General features: G+C 36.2%; 1 protein-coding gene across 1 annotated transcript; it reads left to right on the top strand.

Moving 5' to 3' along the window:
* The first annotated feature begins 3,070 nt into the window (after positions 1-3,070).
* LOC104657699 (olfactory receptor 10A7) lies at positions 3,071-4,021 on the top strand. The gene has a single exon (XM_010357566.1). The coding sequence runs from the start codon at positions 3,071-3,073 to the stop codon at positions 4,019-4,021; it is 951 nt and encodes a 316-aa protein (XP_010355868.1).
* The last annotated feature ends 15,202 nt before the right edge of the window (positions 4,022-19,223 follow it).

The raw sequence follows: 19,223 nt of genomic DNA, 5'->3' as shown, positions 1-19,223 counted from the left end.
ATATCTATTATTGAGAAATGCATATTCAATTGCAAATATGACTTACAGGAAATATAGATAATTGTATGAACATTCTGTATTTCCCCCTGTGAGACAAAAGCAGTTGTTTAATTAACCATCGTCCTTTCTAGTGATCCAGGGATCATTTCCCCAAGGCCAGTCACACTTTTAAATGCTATTACTAAAATATAGCAACCATGTAGTACCAGTGCAAGGCATGTTAGACTGTCTAAGGTATTAACTTCATTAGGAAGATTTGAGCTATCAATAGATTTCAAGATCAGTGAACATTTCTCTGAAAATACTGCTTATCTTTAAAAAATCATTATATTTCTAATTACAGAAGAAATATGAGGTTTCATTTGGTAAGATACATCCAGATTTTTTTATGATGTTATATTTCTCAATTTTGTTAAACATCTCCATTTATCTGTACATCTGTGTATTACAAAAGCATTCTCTGAAAAATAAATAATGAAATATTAATTATCAGAAAAGGAATAATTTTATACTTCACTAAATAAAAGAAAACAACAAATAATGAGGCTTTCATTCTGGAAAGTAACAGAATGCTAAAGAAGAGAGTATTAACAAAACAGTAGCTATGTAATAAAGAAATGCTGTGGTTTATAACTACACAAAGTATTTTTAATTTAGGTACTATGGCAATTTATTCATTTACATGCAGGATTGTTAGAAATGTTGCTCCATTTAGATAAATTTCATAACAATCTCAGATTCCTGTTGTACTCCAAATACTGAAGATATAATTCATTCATCCATAATAATTTTATGAGAAAACATATTTATAAAAAAGTTAGCTAAAATAAGAGGTAAAGTCTATTTTCTAAAAAAAAGGCCAAAGTTGACCTGCTTAATGGGACATGAAAAAAATTATTTGGCCTCATTAAGATATTATCAACTAAATTAGTGAACTTACTTAAATGACATCAAGTTATCAAAATGCCATGTGACAAATAAGACAGTACATTCTCTAGAGCGATGTAGTAATCATGGCAACTCAACATCAGTTTGCAAGTTTTTTTTTTAAATCAGTATAAATTTGTGGTAGTGACTGCAACATCACTGCTGATTAATCTCTTTGTTTAGCGAATATATGCAAAGTAATCTGTAGGCTTTTAGGATATAGAAAGACTGAGAGGAGTATTTAGAGGTAAATCGTGTGACATCATAAACCTCTAATTGTCTAAACTTTTATTAAAATTTAAATGCCTTCAGGAAAGATGAAAAATGTGCAACGATAATTATTAAAAATTCAAGAAACTGACCATTTTTGGATACCCTTATTCATGTGTCACATGGATCGTACACTATAGAACTTACCACTCAATGAAAAGCCATTCATCCTAGTGTTGCTTCCTGCCACTGTTAATATAGAATTCTGAGAGGCAGTTGGTTGAGGCATTTTAGAATGTACTAAATATTGTAACTACTATAAAATCTTGATGCCTTCATCAACTCCCATATTTTTTCAAAACAAAATATGGCATAATTTTAGACCCATAACAAGTTTAGAATTGTTCCAAAATGTAGGTGAGCATGATAACGCATGTGAAGTTTTTCATAAGTTTTGATGAATATACCAGGAATATGATGTTGTTTCTAATCCGACGACAAGAATGATAGTGAAGCTGGTTTTGCAATAGCAGTGAGAGAGTAATGGTTGTAATCATTGTCACATGTTACTCATTATTTTGGGACTTACAAGGGCATGGGAAGCCTGAAATCACCAGAGTTGTTCCTTTCCTTTTGCTACTGAGGACATTCCTTTGAGAACTTACAATATGGAAAATACACAGGTAAGATGTTACATGTCTTAAGAGTAGAATTAAAACATAGAATTATTTAAATGAGCCACAGTTTAGAAAGATTCCGTACACCGTAAATTTTTACCTACTCACTTCAGGAGGGGATATCTATTTTAAATTATTTTGACTATAAAATGAAATATGCATTTTTGGAATTAAATTTTAAAAGTATATAAAATAATTGATACAATATTTACCCAACTCCAATTTTGAAAAAAATTATTTTTCTAACACATGCTCCTGTAATTGCTAAATTTTGGTACTAAGAATGACCTCCTGTAAAAAAAAAATTTGCACAATTTAATGTTGGCCAAAATATTTTACTCCAAGTAAGATACAGTATTTGAGTTCATAATAGTTGAATTAATGCTTTTGTGACTGGATCTGCTGACATACAAAAGTAAGTATACGTACCCTACTTCTGATAATGAAGTTTTAAAGAAGATGGACAGTCATGAGAGGAGCTATTTTGGCAGAGAAAAGTTGATATGAGTGTTGGGAGGATACTTCTCTATTGTAAGTCATATTTGTTTGGAAGTTTTAAAAAAACATAACTTAAACAATATAACTGTAACTTTGTGTATAATAAGAAATGGGGGCCCAGTGAAGTTGAATTATGGTTCAAAAGACAAAATAAAAATGTCATAAACTATTAGGCTCATGGAGACTACAGAGAAGCACCAAAATCATAAGCATATATTATGTTTAGTTATTAAGTTTCTTGTGTGTGTATGTGTGTGTGTGTGTGTGTGTACTGGGCATGTTGGTATATGTATATATAGTGGATGAATGGTGTAAAATGCACTATATTCAGTAGAAATGTGATTAACATAATTTAATATTAGATGTCAAACTAGCCCATTATTTATCTTTATTGCATCCTGAAATCACTTAAAAATTAGTACACTCTTCTATTTTAATTATCTATCTACACTCTTTCTACTTTATCCTACAAAATAGCATGCCTACGATGAAGAATACGAGTGCAGACTATGACTACTCATGAGAGAAAAATTACATCTAGGTGGTAAACAATGAGTAAGATTTATACAAAATGTTTATTTTTCCTTAATTTTATCTTACTGTAAACATCATTTCTGCTTCAGAGAAACAGAATGGTGAGACAACTGAGAATAAAGATGTTTTATTGATGTTATTAATATTTTTGAGATTATCTCTATATTGATTTAATACCCTTTGATGCACATACTTCGATTTTTAGAGAGAAACTCGTCTAAGATATGATCTGTGAAAATCACACCAGGGTCACTGAATTTATTCTTCTTGGTTTTACAAACCACCCCGAGATGCAAGTTGCCCTCTTTATTTTGTTCCTGGCCATTTATACAGTCACTTTGTTGGGCAACTTTCTTATTGTCACAGTTACCAGTGTGGATCCCACACTTCAAACACCCATGTACTTCTTTCTTCGAAATCTATCACTTCTTGAAGTATGTTTCACCTTGGTTATGGTGCCAAAGATGCTTGTAGATCTAGTGTCCCCAAGGAAAATCATCTCTTTTGTGGGCTGTGGTACCCAGATGTACTTCTTCTTCTTATTCGGCAGTTCTGAATGTTTCCTTCTCTCCATGATGGCTTATGATCGCTTTGTGGCCATCTGTAACCCTCTCCGTTACTCAGTCATAATGAACAGGTCCCTATGCTGGTGGATGGCCATGGGCTCTTGGATGTCCGGTGTTCCTGTGTCTATGCTACAGACGGCTTGGATGATGGCCCTGCCTTTCTGTGGACCAAATGCCGTGGACCACTTTTTCTGTGATGGTCCCCCAGTGTTAAAACTAGTCACAGTGGATACAACCATGTATGAAATGCAAGCACTTGCCTCCACACTCCTGTTTATCATGTTTCCCTTTTCTCTCATTTTGGTTTCCTACACCCGCATTATCATAACGATTCTGAGGATGTCCTCTGCCACTAGTCGCCAGAAGGCATTTTCTACTTGTTTCTCACACCTCATTGTGGTGTCCCTCTTCTATGGAACAGCCAGTCTGACCTACCTGCGGCCCAAATCAAACCAGTCCCCTGAGAGCAAGAAGCTAGTGTCATTGTCCTACACTGTCATCACACCTATGCTAAACCCCATCATCTACAGCCTGAGGAACAATGAAGTGAAAGGAGCTGCCAAGAGGACAATCACTCGAAAAGTCTTACAGAAGTTAGATGTGTTTTGACTTATTTTTATTATTTTTTATTATTTTATTTTTTAATGATACTTTAAGTTCTAGGGTACATGTGCACAACATGCAGGTTTGTTACATATGTGTACATGTGCCATGTTGGTGTGCTGCACCCATTAACTCATCATTTACATTAGGTATATCTCCTAATGTTATACCTACCCCCTCCTCCCACCCCATGACAGGCTCTGGTGTGTGATGTTCCCCTTCCTGTGTCCTAGTGTTCTCATTGTTCAATTCCCACCTATGAGTGAGAACATGCGGTGTTCAGTTTTTTGTTCTTGCAATAGCTTGCCGAGAATGATGATTTCCAGCTTCATCCATGTCCCTACAAAGGACATGAACTCATCCTTTTTTATGGCTGCATAGTATACCACAGTGTATATGTGCCACATTTTCTTAATCCAGTCTATCATTGATGGGCATTTGGGTTGGTTCCAAGTCTTTGCTATTATGAATAGTGCTGCAGTAAATAAAAAGTCAGGAAACAACAGGTGCTGGAGAGGATGTGGAGAAATAGGAACACTTTTACACTGTTGGTGGGACTGTAAACTAGTTCAACCATTGTGGAAGACAGTGTAGTGATTCCTCAAGGATCTAGAACTAGAAATGCCATTTGACTCAGCCATCCCATTACTGGGTATATACCCAAAGGATCATAAATGGTGCTGCTATAAAGACCCATGCACACGTATGTTTATTGTGTTTTGACTTCTATTGTGTAAGAATGCTTCCAAAGTAGGAACAGCAGAACCTACTAACTAAAGCTTAAAACAGAGTGGAAGAGTTGCTCTTATTTCATCACTAACTGGTGGGTGCATTTCTGTATATCATTCAGGGTCCTAGCAAGAAAGAGATGGTATTCCTGAATTGGGATAAGTGAGAAAACGCTTTATGAGAGGGCTATTTAAAAATTGTGAACAAGATTAGGTAACAGCCACACAGATCATACAACAGAAATTTTACACTTCTTGGCCTGAAGGGGCAAGTAGAAGTGTTAACTGGAGCCAATAGAATGCTAAAACTATGTAAAAAAAAAAAGTAACCTAATAGGATCTCTGTTCTTTAGTACAGCAAGGCAGCCATCCCAACCTTATTTTGATCTGACTCTCTCAAATCTATTGCTGGCTTCTATTCTCAGCCAAACCAAATACAACATGGGGACAAGAATGTCTGTTGATGCAATATATAAATGCCAGCCGCCTGGGGCACAGAGCAACATGAAAAAGGGTAAGAAACCTTATGAAAGATAAGTAAAAACAGCCATCACAAACCACTGTATAATCTGCAGCTATTGCGATGTAACAATGAAGTATGGCATCTAACCTTATAAAAATTATAAAAAGTAAAGTTTTGCAGATGCCAAGAGTCCATAATACAAATTCTTTATATGGGTTGTATGCTTAAATAAAGTTATTTAATAAAATTACCTTAGTATTAATATTTCATGACATGATTTTGGGCTTCTTTGGTCATTGGCTAAATTATCCATTAATTATTTAATAATAAGCTCTTCTTAGAGTTTAAACAACAAATATTTGCTTGACACCAGAGTAAATCAAAGAGTAATAGTAATAGCAAACATGGTTTATTAAGGCATTGTCTTTGACACATGCCCTTGCAACAACTCAAGAGATAATTATTATATCTATATTTTTCATAAAAGATAAATTACAATTAGAAAATGTAAGTAACTTGGTAAGGCAAAAGCTATTGAGATGTGGCCACAATAGTTTGAACAGACTCTTCTGAATTTGAAATTCAATATGTTAATCTCTTAAAAATATCTAGTCACATTTTTATTAAGGTAAAGTTGCCAACTACAAGGGAATTTGGCTTTCAAAACCATGGAGGAGACAAAATAAGATTGTCAAATTTAATTACACAAAATTTATATTTCCAGTAGAAGAAGCATATATTGGCTTTGAATATGCAACTTGAACAATAATATATGTTCCTGTAAGTCTTCCTTAGCCAAGGTTTCTGTTAATTGTACTGCTTCTTATTCAAGCAGTAACTAACCTCCATGTTTATTTGTCAATTTTCAGAAAAATTTAAAAGCCACCACAAAAATATGCAACTTGTGTTGACTATTTTAGTTTAATTTTGATTTCCTGAAGTATATATCTATTGCACGTAATGGGAGTTTGAGGTAAAAAAATATATTCCTTTAAATCTTTCTCCTTCAATAATCTCTTAATTTTTAAGCCTAACACAGATATTCTTGAATTAACTAAGTTCAATAACCATCTCATAAGACTCCATTACAATGGTTTTCTACCAGCTGCATGTAACTCACAAGTAGATTGGGAGGCTATAAAATGAATTTAGTAGTGCATGTTAATGTGTCCAACAAACTAGCACAGTAAAAATAAGTATATTCGTGACAATTAAAGCTTGTATATATTTAGGGTGTACAACATGATGTTATATATATAACAATTATGAGAACAAAAATATATATTTAAAATATATATGCATATGTATATACCCATACACACACATTGTGGAATGGCTAAATCAAGTTATTTTACCATATGCATTACTTCACATACTTATCCACTTTTTGTGGTGAGAAAACCCACAGGCTATTTCTGGTTCTTTCATTCACTATCTTATTGTTCTTGGTTGAAACAGAAACTATTTGAAAATCACTCTAATAATCTGTAAAGAATGTTCTATAACTGTAAGAAACTAAAATTTGACAACCATAAATAATAAGGAATGCTTTGTGATTGACATGAGAACACTCATAGTGGAGGTCTAGTAGGCCTTAGTCACTTTGCAAGTTAATTGGTGTTTCCTCTTTTTCTTACACACTTTCTTACAGCTTCAGCTTTTACATCTTTCATAAATTTACAGGCTATATTTATAGCCTGTGTTATTTATGGTATTTTGTTTCTCTTAAACATTTTTATAAAATATACATAGTCACTGTAGTGGACTGGATTGTTTTCCCCAAAAAGATATGTTGATGTTCTCATCCTTGATACCTGTGAATGTGACCTTACTTAGAAACAAGGCCTTTGCAGTGTAAGCAATTTAAGATGAAGTCAAACTAGACTAGGGTGGATTCTAAATCCAATGGCTAATGTCATCATATAAAAAGAGAGAGAGAGAGATTTGAAGACACAGAGTTGTACACACAGGGAAGACGGTTATGTGAAGATGGATGTAGAAATTGGATTGATGACTGTGCAAACCAAGGAACACCAAGGATTGTTGAGCACCACATTGAAGGAGCGGAGCATGGAACAGATTTTCCCTTAGAGACTTCAGAAGAAACAGACATGCTGACATCTTAATTCCAGACTTCTGGCTTCCTGAACTGTAAGAGGATAAATTACTGCTGTTTTAAACCACCCAGTTAGGTGATTAGTAATTAGGTGATTTTTCATGAGCTGTGTGGTGGATGGATTAAAAAAGAAAAAAACAAAACAAAACAGCCATGCCCTTTATGATGTGACTCAGGAGTGCCTCTCATCAGGATTGTGTCCATTTCCTTATCTCTTGAATCTAGTCTAGATGTGTGACTTGTTTTACAAAATGAATGTGACAGAAGGAATATTCAGAGTGTAAGGGTCAAGAAACCATGCATGCATCTACTCTCTCTCTCTCTGGCATACACATGATTCTCATGAGAACACCAAAGCTAGGATGCTGGAAAAAGACAGATGTTTTGAAGCAGGGTTGAATTATCCCAGAAGAGTCCATTCTAGATCAGCTTATAGCTAGCTGATTCCAAAAAATGTGGAGGAACCTAGTTCAGAACCCGGCATATCTGCCTAGCCAATCTATAAGTCAAGAACAATTACAAATAATTATTGTTTGAATACACTATGTTTAATGGAGATCTGTTACACAGAAATGGCTAAGTGATAAAAGATGCACTCCAAATAATAAGTTAAGGATCACATCTGTCAGACTCATCCTTGACTCAATAACTGAAATTTTTCCCACTGTGAAGCCCGGTGCAGGGAAGCTGTAACAGATCTGGTACTTACCTTTCTTTTTTTTTTTTTTTTTTTCTTGCATGAAATGAATAATATCTTGCTCTATTTATTGGTTCAAATTTACTATCAATTAAGTTCAAATAATTTCCATTTAAATTTAAAGTGAAGTATTTTAAATATTCTTTTCCATTAGAAATACATAAGCTCTCTAGTGTCACAATTCTCTATGGATGCCAAACATTTTGGTAGCTTTTCTGAGCATTAAAAATCTTATCAGAGCTTTAACTGGTCTCAGTTAAAGAAATTATTTCAAGGGTCATCAGGTTCAGAGAAGAGGTTCCTCCTGAAGAGTTCAAGGAATAAAAGTGCTAAAATTTGCAGTATCTCTAAGTTTTCAGTCCTGTGCATTTTTCACCAGCCTCTCAGAGCACAGCACATTTTTTTCTTTTTAATGTTTGTTTTAAATTGTATATATTTATGGTGTTTTGAGATATGTATACAATGTGTAATGACTAAGTTAATTAACATATACTTTACCTCACATTTTTGTGAGCACACAAAATCTACTCTCTTAGTTCATTGATTTCTTCCTTGAATATGTATTTACTGCATGCTTGCAATGGCCCTGGCACACTTCTATATCTTTAGCATAAAGCTGCCATCAAGATTTATGAACATAAATGTAAAATTGAGAATATGAAGGATTAAGAACAGGTACAGAGCACTTGGAGAGAACTTCCAGTTTTAGCACCTACATGTAAAGATCTTGGAAGTCTTCACTTCCATCCCTACAAAAAAAGAAAAGCAGAATAAACTGAAAATCAATGACTTTCCTTGTACCCATCTAAGAACTGAGGTCACAAGATAAACTGTGATCCCCAAATCTGGAGACAGGCTCATCCAGAGAGATGCAATCAAGATTTGCTTTCCAGGAGCAGAAGATGCTGAAGCCATAACTTGTAGAAGCACTTCGATGGTAACTTTGATGAATTGCTGGAGGCTGAGTGTGGTGTAACGTGAGTGTGAGAAACTCCTGGGGGTTGCAGTCTTTGGGGGGCAAACTTTCATGGATCTTAATTCTAGAATCCTACCACATTACCTGGATGAAAAGTCAAGAAAAATCCCCTTATGGCCCTGGAAGGAGGAAAAGAGTTATCATTGTGAAATATGAACAGAGTATCCCCTATAACAAAGGCCTGTTCTCCGTGGTATAAGACTTAATTAGAGAGGCTCACCCCATTGCAGGGAAGGGCATTTCTCACAATCCAACCCCCCTTTTCTTTACTCACCCAAAGGTGGGGGAAATCTGTATCACTGGAGAAACACTTGTGAAGATCACAACCCTAATATATTGGCCTACTAAACACTGAGATTTAATCATAAATGTACAGATGCTTCCTCTACCCACACCTTGACACAGCACAACAGGATGTCAGAATAAGTAGTGAATTACAGCTGAAAAGGCAGTACAATGCAGACTTTCTCTGAAGAGGTATACCTAGAGAAACCTAGAGTAGGCAGGGGCACCACAAAATAGGACACTGGAGGAATTTGAAACCATTGAAATATATAGCTACAGAAAACAGGAAGCACAACCCAACTCCTAGACAGATTAATGTAAAACTTCACATTGAAGGCAATTTACTTTAGTTCCTATTACTTCATATGTTATGTCCAGCTTTTAAAAATCTTACAAGGCAAGAAAAAACACAATACATGTCAAAAGGCAAGAAAAAAGCCTAGAGAGGGAAGGCAAACATCAAAACCAGAATCAGAAATTATACAGATGTTAGAACTGATTAATGTATCAAAGGTTATAATGAAAGACAAAGGTAATATGCAAGAACAAAAGGATAAATTATTATGAAGGATGGGAACTACAAGAAAGAATCAAAAGGAAATGTAAGAAAAAAAGAAATAAAGAACTTCTTTGGTGGGCTTATCAGTAGATTACACATGGCCCAGAAAAGAATCATCACGTTGAAACTGGAATGCAAAGGGAAACAAAGAGTGAAAAACAAAACACCCAAAAATTATGGGAAGATTTCAAGAAATATAACAAATGCAAAATTGGAAAACTAGCATGAGAAAAAAGAAATAGTAGAGATGAAGTATTTAATGTAATAATGGCTGAGAACATTCCAAAATTCACGTCAGACACCAAATCACAGCTTCAGGAATTTCAAAGAACATCAAGCAGAATAAACGTCCCCTGTTAATCCCCAATAATAAAACAAAACTTTATGAGTTATAACATATTCTTACTGCAGAAAACTGAATACAGAGAAAAACAACTTGAAAGAAGAAAAAAAGTACTTATAAAGAAAAAGGATTAGAATTACAGTGACTTCTCATTAGATGCCATGCAAGCAAGAGAAGAATGGAATGAAATATTTTAAATTTTGAAATAATAAAACAATCACCAATTTAGAATTCTACACAAAATAAATTATCCTCCAAAAGTGAAGGAGAAATAAATCCTTGCTCAGAAAACAAAACCACAGACTTCACTGTCAATGGACTTACCTTGCAAGAAATGTTAAGAGAAATTCTTCAGGGAGGCCAATAACATATATCAGAAACTCAAATTTACATGAAGAAAGGAAGTGTTTTGGAGAAGGAATAAATGGATAAGTGCATTGAATTAGATTTTTCTACTCAACTGACATTTTTTGAGTAGCACCAAATACTATTATTTACTATTTAATAACATTAATTACAAATCCATTAGTTACTAGTATGCTTCTGTTGTTAAGGGATGGCAATATTCTGACATCCCTCGACTGGACTATCTCTGAATGTCTGTTTCTCTGCTCTCTCTCCCTTTGTCACTATTTGTTTTTCTCCTTCCTCTTTGCTTCCATTCTTCCTTTTTTACTACCTTTTTTTTGTCTCTTATTATTTATTTCTTGCTTGCTTAAATCAACAGACAGCTTTTGAAAAGCAATACTATTGAATGGACGAGACTGGCAATTAGGGTTCTGGAAATTTACACAATGCTTTTCATAGTGACAACTTGGAAAGTTGATAATTTGGAAGAATCCATGCCCCCAGTGTTCCCACATTTGATGAATATCATTAATTTAAAGAATCAAGAAGTCAAGCTAACTTCAAGTGTGAAAAAAAAATGCCTCAGCATTTTCAAACAGCCAAACAACAAAAATAAAGGGAATATCTTAATGTGGCCGGAGGAAAAAGGACCAATACATTCCATGAATGTGAGGAAAAATGGCTTGAACAATTGCTGCCTTCTAATCACAGACTGTGGATACTAGTAAATAAAGAGGAATTTTTAAAGTGCTAAAAAAAAAAAAAAAAAGCAGTTGTCAACCCATAATTCTATACAGCAAAACTATTCTCCAAGAGTGAAAGCTTAATAAGGATATCTCAGATAAACTAAAACTGAGTATTTGTCAGTACATGCCTGTACTACAAGGAATGCCACATAGCTGCAGTGCATGAATGCCACAGGAAGTTTTCAGGCTTAAGGAAAAGTAATCCAGCATGAAAGCTAGAACTATAAGAATAATCAAAAACATCAAAAACTTTAAATGTGTGTATAAATATTAAATACTTTTTCTTTTATTCTTCAATAAATTTAAATTAAACAAATAATTCTTCACAGAGGTATTTAAATATGTATATATTTTTAAAATATAAATGAAAATATTGTAACCCACTAAAAATGTTATCTAAAATTTCACTAGATAGACTGAACACCAAAAATAAGATTATAAAACAAAAAGGATGAGGGAAACTACATAGAGAATAATAAAAACCATTCAGTTTGAAAAACAAAGAAAAAATAATAAAAAAAAAAGGACAGATCCTCTATGACCTGTAAGACAATATCAAAAGGTCTAACATATACATAAGGCATAAGGAGCAGATAATGAGGTAACTGACATATTTTTCAAGCAAGAGAGTGCCAGCAGTCTTTAATAGGGAGAATTAACCTGTTTAGCATGCCCAGAGTGTTCATAGAAATCTGGATATTCAAAAATTTTGAGGAGATTGGCTCAACTGCCCTATCCCGTGTCTCAGGATCCCACATACCTTCTCAATCAGAGTCTCTATGTGGGCGCTGCAGACTTGCCAAAGTTGTCTCTCAGTTCTTTCTACCTTTCAGCTGTTAGATATCTTTATTGGCTGTCATTGAGGCCTTCTGCTTGTTACACTTGATCTTCAATTAGTGGTAAATCACTCTCAGTTCTCAACTATACTTCTCCAAGGCTTGAATGCTTTCAGTGATGGCTATCCAACTTTTGGGTCTTTATTATTATTATATGATTTGTACCTCCCAAAAAACTGGCAGCTTGCACATGCCAGTGCAATTTCTTCCAACAATATTGCATTCCAATTTATTACTGATGAAATTTTAACAATTTCACTTATATTGTATATGAGGATTATCAGTGCTTCTCCCACTATCCAGTAGCTGGCTTGTGGGCTATCCAGCATAAAAAATTCAATTGTACAGTCTGCTTTGTCAGGTGAATCTTGGTACCAAACATTTCAGATTGGGTCTCTCAAGACACAGACTCTAAGATGGGAATTTTTGTAGATGAACTTTAGTGAACAATCCAACAAGAATAAACACCTGTAAGGATGTGAAAGAAGCACGGCTGGGCAGGGGGAGAAATATAACACTTAAATAGTCCTAACAAAGCCTCAGTCAATCCAATGGGCATCTATGGGGGTAGGATTGCCCTTCACAGTTGTCCCAAATTGAGGAAATATAGCTAGACATTTGTTCTTCTGCATGGACCAATTATTAGAAAAGGGGTACAGCTTTTGGTGAGTTGATGACATCCATTGCCAGGAATGGGAACTAGATTATCTGCTATCAACCAGGAAAACTCAGCAGCTTAAGGAATGAGTGTGTGTGTGTATGAAATATGTATGTGTGTGTTAGGGGAAGATTTGGGGAGAGGTGTGTAGTAGAGCATCCACTACATAAAACACTTGAGACCTTCCAAGGATGATGGATTTGTAGAGCAATGTGAATACTGATGCAGAAAATGCAATCTTAAAGAATAAATTGAAAGTTATTTGAATATATAAGATAATTATACACATTATTAGTTCACTCAACAAATTTTTATTAAGAGTATACATTGTGAACAATATATTTAAAACTCATATTTTCCATAGGGCTTATATTCTACTTTTCTTCCAGCCTCCCACTCCTTTTGCTTTCTGTATTTCAGTCATAATAAATGGCTCACTCTTTCCTGTTGTCCATCATACACTTGTTTTTCATTTTCGAGATTGAGTCTTGCTCTGTCACCCAGGTAGGAGTGCAGTGGTGCAATCTTAGCTCACTGTAAACTCTACCTCCAAGGTTCAAGCAATTATCCTGCCTCAGCCTCCTGAGTAGCTGGGTTTACAGGCGTGTGACACCATGCCCAGCTAATTTTTGTATTTTTAGTAGAGACGTGGTTTTGTCATATTGGTCAGGCTGGTCTCAAACTCCTTACTCAAGTGATCCACCTGCCCCGGCCTCCCAAAGTTCTGGGATTATAGGCATAAGCCACCATGCCTGACCTGTCCTTCATACACTTTTAAACCTAGAATTGATGGATAAATAAACCTTGTCTAGGTTGTTATAATTATTATTATAAATAAACCTAGACAAAATTTATTTATCCATCAAGTTACAACTGAAATATTACTTACTGTATTAGTCCATTCTCATGCTGCCATGAAGAAATATCTGAGACTGGGTAACTTATAAAGGTAAGAGGTTTAATTGACTCACAGTACCACATGACTGGGGAGGCTTCAGGAAACTCACAATGATGGCAGAAGTCACCTCTTCACAGGGCAGCAAAAGAGAGAATGAGTGTCCAATAAGGGGAGAAGTCCTTTATAAAATCATCAGATCTTGTGAGAACTATCTCACTCTCACTAGAACAGGATGGGGGAACCACCCCCATGATTTAATTGTCTTCACCTGGTCCCTCCCACAACATGTGGGGATTATGAGAACTACCATTCAAGATGAGATTTGGGTGGGGACACAGCCAAGCCATATTATTCTGTCCCTGGTCCCTCCCAAATCTTATGTTGTCACATTTCAAAACACAATCATGCATTTCCAACAGTCCCCCAAACTCTTAGCTCATCCCAGCATTAATCCCAAAGTCCAAGTCCAAAGTCTCATCTGAGATAAGGCAAGTCCCTTCCACTGATGAACCTGTAAAATCAAAAGCAAGTGAGTTACTTTCTGGATACAATGGGGATACAGGAATTGGGTAAATATGCCTGTTCCAAATGGGAGAAATTACTCAAAAAAAAGGGACCAAGGGCCCCATGCAAGTCCAAAATCCATTAGGGCATTCATTAAACCTTAAAGCTCCAAAATGATCTCTTTTGACTCCCCTTCTCACATCCAAGTGACACTGATATGAGAGGTGGGCTCCCACAGCCTTGGGCAGCTCTGCCCTCGTGGCTTGGCCGGGTACAGTCTTCCTCCCAGCTGCTTTCATAGGCTGGCGTGAGTGCCCGGGGCTTTTTAAGACTCATGGTGCAAGTTGTCAGTGGATCTACCATTCTGGGGACTGGATTATGGCGGCCTTCTCCTCACAGCTCCACTAGGCAGTGCCCCAGTGAGGACTTTTTGTAGGGGCTTCAATCCCACATTTCCCTTTCCCACTACCCTAGCAGAGGTTCTCCATGAGGGCTCCACCCCTGAGCAAATTTCTGCTTGGACATCCAGGCATTTCCATACATCCTCTGAAATCTGGGTGGAAGTTCCCAAACTTCAGTTCTTGACTTCTGCACACTTGCAGGCCCAACACCACGTGTAAGCTGCCAAGACTTGGGGCTTGCATTTTCTGAAGCAACAACCTGAGCTTTATATTGGCTCCTTTTAGCCATGGCTAAAGTTGAGCAGCTGGGATGCAGGGCACAATGTCTTGAGACTGCATGGAACAGGGGAGCCTGGGCCCAGGCCAGGAAACCATTTTTCCCTCCTATCCCTCCAGGTCTGTGATGGAAGGGGCTGCCATTAAGGTCTCTGACATGTCCTAGGGACATTTTCCCCATTGTCTTGGTGATTAACATTTGGCTCCTCATTACCTATGTAAATTTCTGCAGCAGCCTTGAATTTCTCCTCAAAAATTTTCTTTTCTATCACATCATCAGGCTGCAAATTTTCCAAATCTTCATACTCTGCTTTTTTTGTTTTTTTTTTTTTTTTTTTTTTTAATGCTTTGCCACTTAGAAATTTCTTCTCCCAGATACCCTAAACCATCTCTCTCAAGTTCAAAGTTCCACTGATCTCTAGGGCAGGGGCAAACTCCCTCCAGTCTCTTTGCTAAAGCATAGGAAGATAGATCTTTACACCAGTTCTCAATAAGATCCTCATCTCCATCTGAGACAACCTTAGCTTGGACTTCATTGTCCATATCACTGTAGGCATTTTGGTTAAAGCCATTCAACTGTCTCTAGGAAGTTCCAATCTTTCCACATTTTCTTGACTTCTTCTGAGCCCTCCAAATTATTCCAATCTCTGCCTTTTACCCAGTTCCAAAGTTGCTTCCACATTCATGGGTATCTTTATAGTAGCAACTCACTCTCTGTAGTACCAATTTACTGAATTAGTCCTTTCTCATGCTGCTGTGAAGAAATACCTGAGTCAGGGTAATTTATGAAGAAAAGAGGTTTAACTGACTCAGTTTCACATGGCTGAGGAGGCCTCAGGAAGCTTACAAGCATGGCAGGAGGCATCTCTTCACAGAGCAACAGGAGAGAGAATGAGTACCCACCAAAGGGGGAATTCCTTTGTACAACCATCAGATCTTGTGAAAAGTAACTGACTATCACAAGAACAGGATGGGAGAAACTGCCTTCATGATTCAACTCTCTTCACCTGGGTATCTTTACATGATCTGATTTGGCTGTGTCCCCATCCAAATCTGATCTTCAATGGTAGTTCCCATAATCCTCATGTGTCATAGGAGGGACCAGGTGGAGATAATTGAATCATGAGGGCAGATTTCCCCAATCTGTTCTCACATTTTATCACATTTTATAAGCAGTTTCCCTTATAGTTATCAAATTTTATAAGGGGTTTCCCTCTTCACTGGGCACTCGTTCTCTCTCCTGCTGCCCTGTGAAGAGGTATCTTCCACCATGAATGTAAGTTTCTTGGGGCCTCCCCAGCAATATGTAGCTGTAGATCAATTAAATACCTTTCCTTTTTAAATTACCAAGTCCTGGGTATTTCTTAATAGCAGCATAAGAGGACAGACTAATACAACTTCTCTGTGAAAACTTTTCTGATTCATCCAGACAATATTAATAACTCCATTCTTTGTACATCCTTCACAATCAGATTTTGTCATGTTAAGGACTAAATTTGGCTTTCAACATCCTACTCAACATGTTATGAATCTCAATATGACATTCTACTCTATTTAATTACTTAACACTGCTGTAACTTCCAGTTGCTCATGCCAGAAACATAGGCATTATCTTTATTATTATTTTTATCTCACCACTTGTTTACTATTCATCAGCAATTCTTGTCTCGCCTTTACATCTTAAAACCTTTTGAACCTGTTCGTTTATTTTTGTCTCCACCAACATCATCCCAATTCAATATGCTTTCCTCTCCGTCAGTTAGTGTCCTGAACTTCTAGTTGAGCTTCAGCTTCTTGCTATTTTTCCACTACTATACATTATTCAGAAAGAGAGATATTTTCACTGAGTGTATATCAGACAATCCTCCCCTTAAAATCCTCCAGAACCCTCCTATAACACTGAAACATCCAAATGTCTTAAGTTTATCTTACAAATAATACAAAATTGTTTTCTTATCCTTCTGTCCATTGTCCTTTAGGGAACCCATCTGGTCTTCCTTTGACTTTGTGCATATGACAAGATTTTCTCTGCTTTAATGATTTTGCACTAAGTATGCCCTCTTCTAATGTAAAATATTCCTTTCCTTTAAAAATAAGTTCTCACACACCCCAAACCAATGGCTACTCAAATAAAAATAATAATACAGGCTAAGCATTCCCAATTAAAAAATTCAAAATTCAAAATGCCTTAATATCTAAAATTTTTTGAGCACTAACATGATGTCACAGTGGAAAATTCCACATCTAACTTTATGTTGGATTGTAGTCAAATGCAGGTGGATTGCAGTCAAAATGCACACGGTTTATTATGGCTCCAAAGGAGAAAAAAAATCCTTCTAGCCTCCTGTAACTGTTATATAATTTTTTTCCACACACCCGGATTTCCCCACATAAGCGTACTCACAAAGGGTAATAAAATGGCACATGCACAGGCTGGATATGTTGTAGCAGGTTCCCCACAGTGATCTACATGAGACCAAGACCTATGTGCATTACTCACTGCGTGTTTTTTTAAAACTCTTTCCTCTGTGGTGTAAAGATATTGATGAAAATTTCGAAAAGGCCTGCATATACCCCTAGGACTTTCAGTGATTAAAAAAGGGAAGTATTTATGTTCATCTATAGCACAGAAAGTGAAGCAGTTGGAGAAACTGGAGAGTGTGTTAGTGTGAGCCATCTTACAGAAGAGTATGGTGTTGGAATGACCTCTTTATATGACCTAAACAAACAAAAAGAAAAATTGTTGAAGTTCTATGCTGAAAGTGATGAACAGAATTTTTTAAAAAAGAATAACACTGCATAAGGTGCAAATGAATATCTCAATCATGTTTTGAGAGCGTGGGCCCATTAGTGTCGCAGGAACACGTGCCACTTAATGGTACGCTAATCATGAACCAATCAAAGATACATCATGATAAAGTAAAAATTGAAGGCAACTGTGAATATTCAACAGGCTGGCTGTAGAAATTTAAGAAAAATATGTGGCATTAAGTTTTTAAAGATTTGTGGTGGTAAATCTTTAAACAGATAAGCATCTGTTGAATATGAAGCAGCAGAGAAGTTCATTGACAAGTTTGCCAAGGTGATCACTGATAAAAATATCCTGCCAGCATGAGTCTGTAATGCTAATGAAGTATTATTGGTTTGACATTATTGCCCCACAAAAACACTGACTACAGCCGATGAGACAGTCCCTGTGGGAATTATGGATGCCAAGGACAGACTAACTGTGCTGGGATGTGCCGCAGACATTAAGTGTAAACTTGCTGTGTTGGGCAATATTGTCTACTGTTTTCAAAGAGTGAATCTCTTACAAGTCCATTATTATGCTAACAAAAATGTATGGATCAACGGGGTTACCTTTTCTGACTGGTTTCACAAACCCTTGTACCAGTGGATATTGCTTACTGCAAGGAAGCTGGACTGAATGATGACTACAAGATTTTGTTATTTCTTGACCACTGTTCTGCTTATCCTCCACCTAAAATTCCTGTCAAAATTATGTTCATTCCACATAAATGTCTCCCAAATATGACTCTTTTGATTCAACAATGTGGCCAGGATATCCTTGGATCAATAAAGAGTAAATATAAAAATGTTTTCCTCAACAGCATACCAGCAGCAATGAACATAGGAGTGGGTGTAGAAAGTTTCCAAAAGGAGTTTAGCATAAAGGATACCATATATTCTGTTGCCAACACTTGGAACACAGTGACTAAAGGCACAGTTGTGCATGCTTGGACAATCTCTGGCCTGTGACTATGCTCAGTGATGATGATGAATAAGGTGATAACTGTGAAGCATACCATATGTCAAGTGAAAAGAAATGTCAGACCTCCATACATATGTGGAATATATACCTTCAGAATCCATTAGTAAGCTGGAAGAAATGGATATTGAAAAGTTTTTAACAGTGATAGTGTGGCTGATTGTTCGTTCATTGACTGATGGTGAAATAGCCAAAATGATTCTGAATCAAGATGATTTTGATAATAGTGACAATGAAGATGACATTGTTAACCCTGCAGAAAAAGTATCTATAGATGACATGGTGAAAATGTATGATGAGCTTATTGAAAGACTAGAGCAGTTTCCATTCATAACAGAACAAGAAGTCATGCCAGTTTATAGAATCAAAGAGAGATTTCTAAGATAAAAATGATAGTTAATGAGGCAGATGACGGTGAAAGCAACATTAAAAAAAATCATCTAGCAGAATGCCTCCACATCTCTAGAAGACGCACTGCCTGGTCCCTCAACTGCTTCTGATGTTTCTTCTCACCTAAAAAATAAAATATAGTGTACATTAACCTTTGAATCAAAACAGCATTTTAGGTGAAGACTGAAATCCTGCTATTGTTTGTTGTTGCTTTT

The sequence above is a fragment of the Rhinopithecus roxellana genome, chromosome 10 (genome assembly GCF_007565055.1).
Source record: "Rhinopithecus roxellana isolate Shanxi Qingling chromosome 10, ASM756505v1, whole genome shotgun sequence".
Lineage (NCBI taxonomy): Eukaryota > Metazoa > Chordata > Mammalia > Primates > Cercopithecidae > Rhinopithecus > Rhinopithecus roxellana.
Note: the sequence above shows the minus strand (reverse complement) of the source record. Positions and strands in the feature narration are given on the sequence as shown.

What these genes read in the sequence shown, in the direction of transcription:
- LOC104657699 (XM_010357566.1), top strand. Translation starts at nt 3,071, where the DNA reads ATGATCTGTGAAAATCACACCAGGGTCACTGAATTTATTCTTCTTGGT.